This window comes from Peromyscus eremicus, chromosome 9, assembly GCF_949786415.1.
Source record: "Peromyscus eremicus chromosome 9, PerEre_H2_v1, whole genome shotgun sequence".
In the NCBI taxonomy this organism is placed as follows: domain Eukaryota; kingdom Metazoa; phylum Chordata; class Mammalia; order Rodentia; family Cricetidae; genus Peromyscus; species Peromyscus eremicus.
Genome location: NC_081425.1, coordinates 91,507,691 through 91,521,398, shown reverse-complemented (window position 1 = coordinate 91,521,398; position 13,708 = coordinate 91,507,691). Strand labels below are relative to the sequence as shown.

Sequence of the window (13,708 nt, the reverse complement as noted above, 5' to 3'; positions counted from 1 at the left end):
TTATGGCTCATCATTTAGATGGGAGGATTGTTTGTAATGGCGAGTAGCTGGCCTAAGTGTGTGGCATCATGAAACAAGTAATGGACATCTCTCTAGCTGCCAGAGCCTCTGCGACCTTCACAGCCAGCAGAGTGATGACCCTGGGAGCCAAGAAGGCAGTTCCATTCAAAATGACTCAGTTGGTTTAAATGCTTGGAGTTTGAGCCCAAGTAGTTTATTTCAGGCATATTTAAGCACAGCACAGTGTGATGAAAACTATTCTGGTGATAACTCAATCCCACATGCACAACAAAGCATACATACATCCCCCGAGGAACAAAATAAGCTAAATACAGATCGGATGTGACTTCACTGAAATTCTATGTAAAGTTCATGAGGATAGATTGGTTTTTTTTGCTTTTTAAAATAATTTATTTTATTTTATTATTTTATTTTATGTGCATTAGTCTGAGAGTATCGGATTCCCTGGAACTAGAGTTACAGACAGGAGTGAGCTGCCATGTGGGTGTTGGGAATTGAGAGTTTCCTGGGTCCTCTGGAAAAACAGCCAGTGCTCTTAACCACTGAGTCATCTCTCTAGCTCAAAGATAGGTTTTATAGATTGATTGTGAAAAACAAAAATTTTGATAAGAGTTTAGGAGAGAGGATCCAGTGCCAGAAAAGTCCCTAGTCATACAGATAGTGCAAAGGTCACCCAGCTAGAAAGCACATCTGCTCCCAGCCTCCAGGGTGGGAAACAAGGATTGCTCCCTTGAAGGAACCACCGTATGTGCTTAACACTCCAGGTTCCCCTAGCGCTGTGTGTGAGCAGAAAGACCTCCATGCCTCCTACATTTCGTCTCTATGGAGATGTTAAGGATAATGAGAAAGATTCATTATAGCAAAACCAAATAAATTATGAAGCAGTTTATAACAGAAAAATAGCCCTAGAAGATATTTGTATTTTTGTTGTTGTGTGTATGTATGTGTATTTGTACGGGTGCATGTGTATGCATGGGTACTTATGCATGTATATGAAGATCAGAGGTCAGATTTCAGTATCTTTCCATTGTTTTAGATAAAGGACTTATTTACTTTTATTTTTATGTGTGTGTTTTGCCTCCATATATATATATATATGTATGTACCACATGTGTGCTTGGAGCCTCTGGAACTGGAGTTACGGAAGGTTATTACAGCCATTCTGGGGGCTGTGAACCAACCTGGGTCCCCTTTAAGAGAAGCCGTGTTCTTCACTGCTGGGCCATCTCTTCAGCCCCATCATGTTTTCTTGAGACAGGGTCTCTAATTGGTCTGGAGCTTGCTGAGCAGGCTGGCCAGGGAGCCACAGGGTCCACCTGTCTCCACTTCCCGTTTTTTGGGATTACAAGTATGAGCCACTACGCCTGGCTTTTTATCTGGGTTCTGGAGATGGAACTTAGGTCCTCAGCACAAACACTATACTGACTGAACCATGTCCCTGATATTTATAATTTTTTAAATCATCAAGACTGTCTTCTTTAATATACTCTTTGAAATCAACAAGACAAAGACAAATAAGCAAAGATTATAATATTATATATTGGGTAGTCAGCTCACCAAGGAGGAGCCAGAAGGCACAGGGCGGGTGCTCCCACTCAGGCAGACACACCCACATGGCAGCGAGGCACCCTCAGTTCAATGGCATTGCCAGTCACTAGAATGCAGGATGATGTCAATCCAGGGGGGCTGGCTGTGAAGTGAGGGAAGAGTCCCCCAATGCCTGTTGGAGGGAGTGTGCCCCATGCCTGTTTTCTGGAGGCATCTCGGTGGAATCTGGTTGACCTGAGCATGCGTATGTTCTCCACTCAGCTCTGGGTTCATGTCAATCCCATCCAGTCCCATGAGACAGCCTACATGGTCTGTCTCCCCCACCCCCCAATACACACAGCACAGCGTGCAGAACCAGAGGCTGGGAGGGAGTCAGCCCTCTGCCACTGTGAGAGCTGTCGAGTAGATGCACTCGGAACACCACTTTGAAAATAGGTGGCAGCTAGAAGACACAGACTTGACAAACCCACAGCTGCATGTTCCTGTCTGAAGACACCATGTTGAGTGAGATGCTGGAAAGACCAGGCTATCAGGATGCTTGAAAAGCAGGCACACAGAATCCAGGTGCCGTAGGCAGTGCTTCTGAAGTGTCCACTCCACTAGAACATCCCCGCCAAGCAGGTGTGGGGATAAAGAGGCTAATAGAAAGACAAGGAATAAGAAAATAAAGAGGCCACCAGGAGAGCCTGCCAAGGTCAGGGAAGAGACTGAGGGGTGTGAGTGACTCCACTGCCTGCCCAGAGCACTTTAGGGGCATTCTACATCCCAATGACAGCTGTGCCCATTTTAAACGTACATTTCATTTACATTTTGCTAAATACATGCATTCATGTAACTAACACCGTGATCAACAATGAATATTTTCATAGCTGCAAAAATCTCACTGTGTTCCTGCCTCTTGAAGTGTTCCCCCTGACCCTCAGACTCAGGTGGCCACTGATCTGTTCCTAGGTCAACAGAGATTATAAATGCTTTCAAGTTTCACACACATGAAATCATTTAGTTGTGGTGTTCTGTGTCCTGATTCTTTCATCCAGCACAGCTGATACTTAATATTTATCAGTTTGTTCATTGCATTTGAAATGGATTAGCAACATTCCACTGCATGGATGTACCACAACTTTTTTTTTAATCTATTAAACAACAAGAAAAAATGATTTCTGGAAATGAAGTCTGAGAATACAACGCACACGTGACAGGAGAGGGGCAAGGGATGCACAGATTTGTGCCTGAGCTAGTTTAGAATGTTTGGGGGCGTGGTTAGCTTCCCAGGTAACACAGGGACAACATCTAGTCCCCTTTCACCTGCTGCAGTCAAGTTTGAGTTCAGGATGGATTCTGGCATGGTAACATGGAATTTGGGGAGATCCTTGTGCAGGAAGCCTAGATATTTTGGTCTCTACTTGGAGTGTGTTTCACTTCAGACAAATGGACCCCAAGCCTGCCTTGTGCTGTGAGCCAGTCACATCTCATCTGAGATGTTTGACAGTGCAAAGTCAAAGACACAAACAAAGGCAACTCCTGGTGTGTGTGCATGCGCACGTGCGCTCGCGTGTGGGGGAGGGTAGCTGCCAGGTGAACTGGATACAGCTGCTACTGTCCCAAAGGCTTTGCTCTTCTGTTTACTGATTTGAGGGTGCTGGCCTCCAAGGGGGGCCCTAGGAAGCTCAGGGCTTCAAGGGTCATTTTGAGGACACAGTCTTCTAAAAATATTGACTATGGGTAACCAGTGCTGAGAGAGAATGAGGAACCTACCCTTTCAAACTCAAGTTGTAGAAGTTATGATTTAGATATAGATGCTATGACCATAATAAAAACGTTTTAGGAGTTACTAATGGTGATGTTCGCACAACTGTGAATATTTCTCTCTCTCTCTCTCTCTCTCTCTCTCTCTCTCTCTCTCTCTCTCTCTCTCATATCTCTCTTTCGGAAGCAGGCTCTTGCTATGTACTAGGCTTCCGTGTAACTCATTACACAGCTCAGACTTGCTTTGAGTTTGTAATCCTTCTTCCCCACCTTCCTAAGTACTGGGAGTACAAGTGTGTGCACCAGGCCATCCTTAGCTATATTTATAACACTTAAATACTTCAAAATGGTTAAAATGCCATATATGTGTATATATACATACATATATGCCAATTGTATATATGCCCATAACTTAGAAAAGTTGTAAGTGAATTGTGTGTCGTATGAATTATGTCTTAGTTAACAGTTGTTTAAGACACCCAAGACTTAAAAATTGTTTTTAAAAGATTCATTTATCTTATTTTATGTGCATGAGAACTTTGTCTGCATATATGTATGTGTACCACATGTGTGCCTGGTGCCCACAGAGGACAGAAGAGGGTGTAGGATCTCTGGAACTGGAATTACAAATGGTTGTGAGCCACCATGTGAGTGCTGGGAACCAAACCTGGGTCCCATGCGAAAGCAACAAGTGGTCCTAACCTGTGAGCTGTCTCCCCAGTCTCCAAGACTTGTGTTTTTTAAAGCATCTCGTGCCTTTACAGAAGCTGCTTAAGTATTTGTACATCTCCGTTATTTCCACGGTCTCTTAGAAGAGGATCAGCTTGGAGTAGCGTTCATTCAGGCTTTAACGTATCACCCTGATGTATATTCTCCTCATGGCTCTGGCCCTGTGGTATCCGCAGGCGGCATCAGAACGCCCACTCAGTGTCACTGGATGAGAGTCTGTGTAAGGAATGCTGCACAGTGCCCAGCAATGCGGTATTGTTAATTATGTGCACATTAATCACATCTAAATCTGAGTCTTTTGGACAATCCTTCCTCATTTTAGTAGGTTTCAGGTACTTACTCTTTGGAAGCTAAACTGAGTCATGTTGGACCTTCCTTCCAATCAGTCACCAGGAAGTGATACAGCAGGACTTTTCATTTTCAGTTGTTTGTTCTGGCTTCAGATCTGCTTTGCCGAGGATGGAGGCTGAAGATCTTTCAAAGGTTGAGGACAGACCCGGGGACCCCAGTTTCCAAAATGAAGGCCAGTCCCCTGCTGTGAAGCCTGATTTTCCACTAGAAGGGCAGTGTCCTGACCCCACTGCCCTCTGGGACATGCTTGAAAAGAAATTTCAGGAATACCAGCAGCTGATACACAAGAACCCGGAAGAACGTCGGAAGAGCATGCTGAGCCTTCTCCCCCTGTTCCTAAAGGTCAGAACTCCAAATTTTATTTTATTTTTATTTGACATACAAGGACTATAGCTATTTGTGGGGTGCATTGTGATGCTTGGATACACCCAGTGGCCAATGATCATGACTGAGTAGTAAGCTGTGTATTTCAGCCATTTACCTTTTGTTTCTGGTGAGATTGTGTGGAAATCTCATTTCTAGCTATGTGGAAACACATTTCATTGTTATCGTGGGGACCCTGCTGCTCTTTGCCACCATGGGCTTTGAGACACTTGAGGGATGTCTAGAAATGAAGTTGGTGGTTTGAATATCAACGCAAGTGGTCTCTGAGGAGTCGGAGAAGGCTTGTCTTAGTTTGTTCATGAGCTGTCATGAAGTACTATAAACAACAAGGCTTATAAGCAATATGGAAATCACTTCTCTAATTATTTTGAAAAAAAAAAATTGGTAGAAACGACAATACCAGCAACCACACAGCTAAAACTCCTGAGTGTTTTCCCAAGGGGAAAAAAGGTGATCTAGAATGTTCTTTGAATGAAGGCAATGTACACACGTGAGTTTGAGTTGCTCCTTCTTGGAAAGGAATATTCCTGAGGTGTGAGGTCATGACCAACTGGAGCAGCTTCTTGGTCAGTCAGACGGATATAGAAAGGGTGAGCCTTGTGGAGGTAAGACTCGGATGAAGTTAACAATGTCTCAACCCTGACCTAGGTCAGCTCCTCCCCAGGGCTGCGCTCGGTCTCTCATTTTTAGTATCACCACTTTGTTCTGTCTTTAACTAGCACTACCCAAACTATACAAAGATGCTCACTGACTTACCATGATTTTACTTACGATGTTTCAATTTTATGTGCAAACTAGTATGTGGTCAGCTGAAATTGGGTTTTAGATTTAAGATCTTGATCATCCCTGGAGCTGGCAGTGTCTGGTATGATCCTCCCTCTCTATGCTGGACTTGGGCAGTGAGTCCCAGCTCCTGGTCAGCCTAGACACGATAGCTGAACAACCAATGTCAAGCATGCTCAGTAGGTGAGCTGTGTTTGATGTATTTTCATTTACGGTGGGTTTACTGGGATTCAAACTCATTGTAAATCCAGGAGCATAATAGAAACAAATGGTACCTGAATAGAGTGATGCCCCAAGTTCAAACACTTAGCAGGGGGCAGAAATAAGACCTTCAGACCAGTGTTGTGATGTCAGCTGAACAGATACTGTCATCGATGAGACCTAGATAACACTCACCACCACTCTGCCTGGCTTGGGCTGACCTGAGCTGACCTGAGCTGGGCTAGGTGTTTACAGGTTCTCACCATAATCCCATTATGGGAAGGACCTCAATTTATGCCGACTCTCTAAGCGAGGAAGTCTGTAGATGTTGAGAAACCTGCCCAAGGTTATCCAGTTATTAGCTGGGAGCAGAACTGAACTGAAAAGCCTGCCTAATCTCAGCATTGCTAACCACTGGGCTCCTTTGCTCATTGCTTGAGTTTGTAAGATGGGGCCTATCTGCTTTCCCTTTCCCTGGCTCATAATGACTCTCAATGCAATGACTTTGCCTGGCTAGGATCTTACTTTTCCCTTGGTGACAAAATGATTGTCACTCCCTGCACACATGATGTTTGGGCAGCTGACTCCAGGGTGTGGCAGGCAGGGAAGAGGGGTCATTGCACCACATGGGAAGCAACACAGGGCCAGTGGCTTCTGTAGTACAGAGAGCAACGTCGTCAGGACTGCTGTTCTTTGTCCATGCAACTGTGGGCTTTGAAATTTGAGAACGTTCCCCATCCTAGGAGCTCATGTGGAAGAAGAAGCATGCTTGGGGAAAGCATGCATGGACGGGTTCTAGTCTTTGGCTGAGTTTGCTCCAGGAGATGGGAGACACTCCAGGCCATGCAAAGATACTCTGTGATCACAGATATCAGGAGAGCTAATGCTGTATGTCTCATTGTTGAAAATTATTCTTAGAATTTGTGCTTTGAGAGAAAACAGGAAGCAAGGCAGAGAGGGCCCAGAAGTAATTGTAAAATCCCTCCTCTCAATGCATAGAACTGGGGAGGTACATTGGAGAAATGGGAGATCTGTGGATGTGGTGGACTAGGGATTCTGTCAATGGGCTTACACTTCTCCATGCAAGAGGGGAAGTCTCTGTTCCTTCTTTAAAAAATTTGTTTCTTTTAGTTTTTGAGGTTATAAAATATTTACATAATTATCCCTATTCTTTGCTCCCTCTATACTCTCCCGTATACCCTTCCTTGCTTTCTTTTAAATTCATGGCCTCTTTTTCATTAATTGTTGTTTAATACTACACACACACACACACACACACACACACACACACACACACACTTTTTTGTTTCAGCAAAAGCTTTGGTGTACTGCTTTAAAAAATATAAATACACACATATTTCTAAATACATAAATATAACCTGCTCAGTCCCTACAATATTACTCCTATACATATGTTTTCAGGGTTGACCACTTGGTATTGGATAACCAGTTGGTGTATGATCCTTGGGGAAGACTATTTCTCTTGGTCTCAGCATTCTTTAGTTACCTGTAGTTCTTTGTCTAGGGTTATATACCTGTAGACCTCTTGGTTATAGACCTCTTGGAATCTTCCCCGTCCGCATAGTGTATCTACTACTGTGTCCTCGTTCATCTCACATTTGGTGAGTCTTGTTGGTGAGACTTCATGAGTCTAGCTTCCAACAGTCTTAGAAGACACCATCTAACAGCGAACTCCCCGATCCTCCGGCTCTCACTATCTTCCTGCCCCCTCTTCCTCAATGATCCCTGAGCCTTAGGTATGGGAGCTGCATTGTAGATGTATCTGTTGGGACTAGGCGCCACAACTCTGCATTTACCACAGTCTTCTTCTTGAATCTAGGTGGGTTTTGGTGCCTTGGCTAAAAGAATAGGGAAGGAAAACTTTTCTAGACACAGGGCTCAGGAAACTTCTGTGACTGCTTTTTGTCACGTGGAATGCTGGGGTGCTCACTTGTAACGTGTTGCTACCAAGTGGTAGAAAGGTCAGACAGTCCTGAGTGAGGAGCCACGTGTGCAGGACCATGCCGATTCTCCCTCTCGTTCATCTCTCCCCTCCCCGTGTGTGTGTGTGTGTGTGTGTGTGTGTGTGTGTGTGTGTGTGAGAGAGAGAGAGAGAGAGACAGAGAGACAGAGACAGAGACAGAGATACAGAGACAGAGAGATACAGAGACAGAGAGAGACAGAGACAGAGAGAGACAGAGAGACAGAGAGAGGACAGAGCTATGCCCACTCTTTAACTATTGATCTAATGGAGTGTGTTTCATTGAATACAGTCATTTAAAAAGTAAATCTACTGGTAATTGAAGAAAGATAAACAACACTGAATATAATCGGCTCACTAATGATTCTTTTCGAGTGTGATTTTCAGAGGAGACCCAGAGAGTCGGTGTCTCTCCTAGCTCCCTCCTGAGTCCGTCCCTCCTTGCAGTGGAGACCGACGGCAGTTTGCTCTCACCTGGGGGGCTGAATTTTTGTTATTTTAGCAGAAACTTCACTGCGCCACTTCCCTTTTGCTCTGTAAAGAGGTTGCTCATGGTGCCACACTAAGCAGAAAGCCTGACATAAAGCCCTGGGAAAGGCTGGAACTGAAAGGCAAACCTCCCAGACCACAGTGAGAGTAATAATAATGCCATGGTCAGGCAGGAAACCAAGCACATTTTTTTTTTTTTTTGTCCTGAGAAGCCGAGGTTTGCTCCCATCTCCTCATGAGCTTTTGTCTTTGTTATTTTCCTTTGGAGATCATAACACCATTTTCTTTCTTACATGAGAAGAGAAGGGACAGCCACAAGGCATGATGGTGCAGCTTAGATAATGTTAGTACATATAAGTTTTGTTTTTGTTTTTTTGTTTTTTTTTAAATATTGAGCAATATTCTCTCAGCATGCAAGTCCCAGTTTGGGAAAAAATGAGGGCCTTTTGGAAGCTACTTTAACTCTTCGGAACCTCCACGGTACCATTCGGTGACTGATTGGCTCTGTGCACCAAACGGCACCCTGGTGGCCGGAAAGAGTTAAAGCAGCCTCCAGCAAGCGCCCATCACAGTCCCAGGAAGAAGCTGTGCCTTGGGAGCCCCAGCTCTGAGTACAATTACTGCTCAAATCACAGTGGCCCTATTTACTTTATTGTCGCGTGCCTCCAGGAGTCCCACGGCTCCCGAGACAATATCCATGCTCCAGAGTCAATGGCCTGAAAATTGGTCTTTGAAGGGCTTGGGATTACAGGGAGGAGGTAAGGAGTTTATTTGAAAGTTTGCACAACAGAGTTCGTGGTCCTGCGGAAGGATAATATCCTACCTCATTCCAAGCCCAAAGGACTATTTTCCATCTAGGGATTATGTGTCTGAGTGACTCCTGGTTTCCAGGTGGTAGCTGCCATGGTCATGAATATAAAAAGGCTACTTGGTTGGGCTCCCTGTATGTGAAAGAATTAAACTCCTCCTCTCCCTCCTCCTTCTCTTCCTATTCCCACCCCCCCTTTTTTGAGACAGTCTTATTATGTAGCCCAGGCTGGTCTTGAACTCATCATCTTCTTACCTCAGCCCCTGAGTGCTGGCACCACAGGTACGTACCAGCATGCCTGGCTGAAACAACTGATCTCTTAAGGCTGTACCTTGACTGATTCTGTTGCTCAGTTCCTCCCTCACTCCCAGTATTCTAGTTTTATTTCTGTGGCTATGATAAAATGCTCTAACCAAAAGCAACAGAGGGAGAAAAGGGTTTACTTGACCCATAATTCCACGGTACTGTCCATCAGTGAGGGGAAGTCAAGGCATGAACTCTAACAACTTAGCCAAATCACATCTATTGTCAAGGTCAGAGATAAACAAATACACTCAGGCTGTCTGCCTGCTTGCACTAAACTTCATCTTATCTTACATGGTTCAAGACCCCTGCCTGGAGAATGGTGCTACCCACAATGGGCTGAGTCTTCCCATATCAATTAACAACCAAAACAAATCCCCACAGACATGCACACAGGCCAACTTGACCAGAAAATTTCTCATTCAGGCTTTCTTCCCAGGTAATTCAAGGTTGTGGCAAGTTGACATCTAAAACTAACCACTTCATTCCATTTCTGCAAAGTGAGTCTGAAAGCAGTGCCAACCCCAAGGGCTGGTGTGAAGATCGGTGGACATAAGACCATCCCATGATGCATTTGGCTGTCATTATTGTTGTGCGTTGTGGGTATTGTAATCCTTCTCTCTGCCTGTTAAGTGTTTGTTGAAGACATACCGTGTCCAACGGTCACCAGCAGTTTCGTTGTTTTATCAAAGCTCTACAGTGCTACCAGATCTCCTTCTGTTTATAATCCTATGTCAGTCGGGTCAACATTCACAGAACAGACAATTTAAAACACAAAACCAAAAATTCAGACCCCATGAAACACTGAGCTCAGAACACAGCACATGAATCCTCACCACCTGGTAAATACCAAATGAAACACAGTCCTGTGGACACACCTGGTAAATACCAAATGAAACACAGTCCTGTGGACACACCGGAGAGATCATTCCTGCAAACATAAACCATATTGAATGTGGGGTGTGTGCAGCGATGCCTGTGTGGTTGGAATTAGACACAAACAGCTATCAGTCTTATACAACAGGAGCTTACAGCACAGTTTTGGCTGCCCCTATAAAGCTTTGTCGATGCCTACTGTGATGAACTTGTCTAATTGGTTCTCACAACATTCCATTTCTGGACTTTATCCAAGTCAAAACATCCAGTTTTATATTTTCAGGGCTTTTTGTACCCTATTATATCAGCATTCCTCAATTTATTCACCCATCATCTTATTGCACATAGTAAGGTTTTTCTCTAATTCTCCCCAATCACACATAAGGCCACAGAAGTATTTCTTGTCCAACTCCAACATTTCCATAGGGAATATGTCTAGGAGTGGACCTGGGGGCTCTAGAATGTGGTCCCTTTCGGTTCATTGATGAGTTTGCAGTGTAAGAAGCAGAAAAAACACTTTTGCATTTCACAATCAAGAGACTGAACTTGAGACAAGTGACGTTTTATTTGTTAGAAGAAAGTGACAAGCATGCTCCGGAGGCCTGGGTGTAGAGAAGCCAGTGTGCTCCCACAGAGCCTGTGGTGTGTATATGGCAATTGTATCAGCTGCTTTTCTGTTACTGTGATAAAATACCATGACCAAAAGTGGCTCATAGGAGGGTTTATTTTCACTGAAATTTCCAGGAAGTAGAGCACCATCATGGCAGAGGAGGCTTACAGCAGGCAGGCATAGTAACAGGAGCAATCAACTGAGCAATCAGGTCTCAACTACACACATACTGTACCCATGCATTTGCAAGAATGGTCTCTAAGGTGTGTCCAAGGATTTGTGTTTCATTTCTTATACACTTGGTGGTAAGGATTCATGTGCTATGCTTTGAACTAAATGTTGCATGGAGCCTGAATTTTTGGTTTTGCATTTTCCATTTCCTATTCTACATGTTGACCTGACTGACACGGGGTTGTATGTAAGTAGAAGGAGATCTGATAGTGCTCTGGAGTGTCGCTGGAACAACGGAGCTGCGCCAGCTCTTGGACACAGTATGTGCATGGTCGAGACATGCTCTCTCAGCTTCCTGTTCCAGTTACTGTGCCTGCCTGTTGCCAAGCCTTCCTTTCCATGCACACAGGAAGCAGAGAGGGCAAGCAGGAAGTGGAGCGAGACTATAAACCCTCAAAGCCCTCTCCATACGATGTACTTCCTCCAGCAAGGCTGCACCCCTAAAGGTTCTATTCCCCCACCCTCAAACAGCACTACCATCTAGGGACCAAGTATTTAAACGCATGAACCCATGGAGGACATTTTTCATTCAAACCATAATAATCCCTCTCTGGAGGAGGTAATAATGTTATACAGCACTAAACAAAAGCCACTCTATAGCCTGCAACATCACTTTTTAGAATTTATCTGAATGAAATAAATGAATGACTAAAACTAACATTTGTAAGATTTGAAAACTGTATGCCGTGGCTTGGACATTATTTGAGTTGACCTTAAAGGCTCACCTGTTGGAAGCTTGGACCCAGTGGGGGGTTCTCTAAGAGGTGGGACCCAGTAGAAAGTGAGTAGGCGGCATTGCCCTTAGGAGGGATTAATGCTGGTCTCTCAAAGTGGCTTCTCACAAGAGTAAGTTGTTAGAGGGACTGGAGAACTGGCTGCTCTTCCAGAGGACCCGGGTTCAATTCCCAGCACCCACACGGCAGCTCACAACTGTCTGTAACTCCAGTTCCAGGGGATCTGACACCTTCACACCAGTGCACATAAAATAAAATTAATTAGACTACTTAAAAAAAGAGTAAGTTGTTAGAAAACCAAGCCACTGTGTCACGGTCCCTTCTGCGTGTGCTTTTCTACTTCCGCTTCTCGGCTCTGCTGTTAGAGAGGAGTGGCCCTCACTAGACGTCAGACATATGAAAACATCTGTTCTTGAACTTCCAGACTCCGGAGCCACGGGTTTAATAAAGCTTGTTTTGATGTCAAACTTGAGGCCTTTTGTTACAGTAGCAGAACATGCACACTGAAGAAGGTAAACAGTGAGTTAAAGCAGTTGACCGGGTGAGGGAGGGGGGGAAAGAAACCTGGAGAGCCACTGATCCAGTGGACTTCTCTGAAGATACATGAACAAAACGTCCTCTCACCCCAAACAGGACGCCAACATCAAAAACAAACAATTCCCATTCAAGTCCAGCTTGGTGAGGCTGTGAGGGCCCCTGATAGGAGCATGCATGTGCCAGTGAGTCTCCTTCCCCAGCAGCAATTAATTGTCCTTGGTGAAGGGCGGGGCCTGGTGAGTCCCATTCCCTCCAGTGATGGAAAGTTAATGGGCCCAGCCTTGTACAGGGGTCCTTCAGGTTATCACGGCTGCTGACGGTTAAAGAGAGCAATGGTTATATTAGGCACAGAATGGTTATATTAGGCACAGAGAACGGTTGTTGTACACCACCACTCCTGAGATTTCAGCTGGGGTAACTGGGCACCAGCAGGGCCGTTCTCTGACATGGGGGTGCAGGTCTCAGCAGGCTTCAAACGCACTGGGTGCAATGTGTCTGATGTTTTGACAACACATGCTCAGGTGAGTCCAAGAGCAGTGTATCCCGAGCTCAGCAGGAAGCTGGAGCACTTGGAGTGCAGGTCTTGGGCAAAGATGGGAGGTGAGTGGATTACTTTTGTTGTTGCTGTAACTCAAGGGAGGAAGGGTTTGTTTTGGCTCCAGGGTACAGCCCATCCTGGCAGGGGGTCATGGCAGCAGGAAAGGTCACATTGCATTTCCAGCCCGCAAGCAGAGAGAGAGAAAGAGAGAGAGAGAGAGAGAGAGAGAGAGAGAGAGAGAGAGAGAGAGAGAGAGAGAGAGAGAGAGAGAGAGAGAGAGAACATTGTTACTTAGCTCTCTTTTCCCTTCTTACTTGGTCTGGGTCCAGTACATCGAGAGGTGATGTCCACATGTATGTGGCTCTTCAGTTAACCTAATGTAGCAAATCCCTCAAGACACGCACAGAGGTGAGATGCCATGATGATTGCAAATCTTGCCAAGTGACAACCAAGACTAACCACGGCAGTGGATGATGGGCGGCCTTTTGGATACACCTGGGACAGGAAGTGGAGCCCTTGGCTGTGTGGAGGCAGGCCAGGGGACTTCCAAGCATGGCTTGTTGAACTGCTCCCTCTAACTGGAGTCTGTTTGTTGTCTCTCAGGCCTGGGAACACTCCGTGGGTATCATCTGCTTTCGAAGTCTCCAAAGACTGGCAGAGGATGTGTCCGACCAGCTTGCCCAAGAAATACAGCAGGCACTTGCTGGAAAGCCTGCAGGTAATAGAGACTCTGGAGTGCAGGGTAGAGAACAAAGTTGGCTGCAGACCATCTCTCTCTCTCTCTCTCTCTCTCTCTCTCTCTCTCTCTCTCTCTCACACACACACACACACACACACA

General features: G+C 45.2%; 1 protein-coding gene across 1 annotated transcript in view; it reads left to right on the top strand.

Moving 5' to 3' along the window:
• The first annotated feature begins 4,495 nt into the window (after window positions 1-4,495).
• Window positions 4,496-13,708, top strand: part of Wdfy4 (WDFY family member 4) — a 229,276-nt gene continuing 220,063 nt past the window's right edge. Inside the window, exons 1-2 of the mRNA XM_059273136.1 lie at window positions 4,496-4,737; window positions 13,474-13,588. Coding sequence (XP_059129119.1) covers window positions 4,504-4,737; window positions 13,474-13,588 — 349 coding nt within the window. The 5' untranslated portion in view covers window positions 4,496-4,503. The remainder of the gene's footprint in view (window positions 4,738-13,473; window positions 13,589-13,708) is intronic.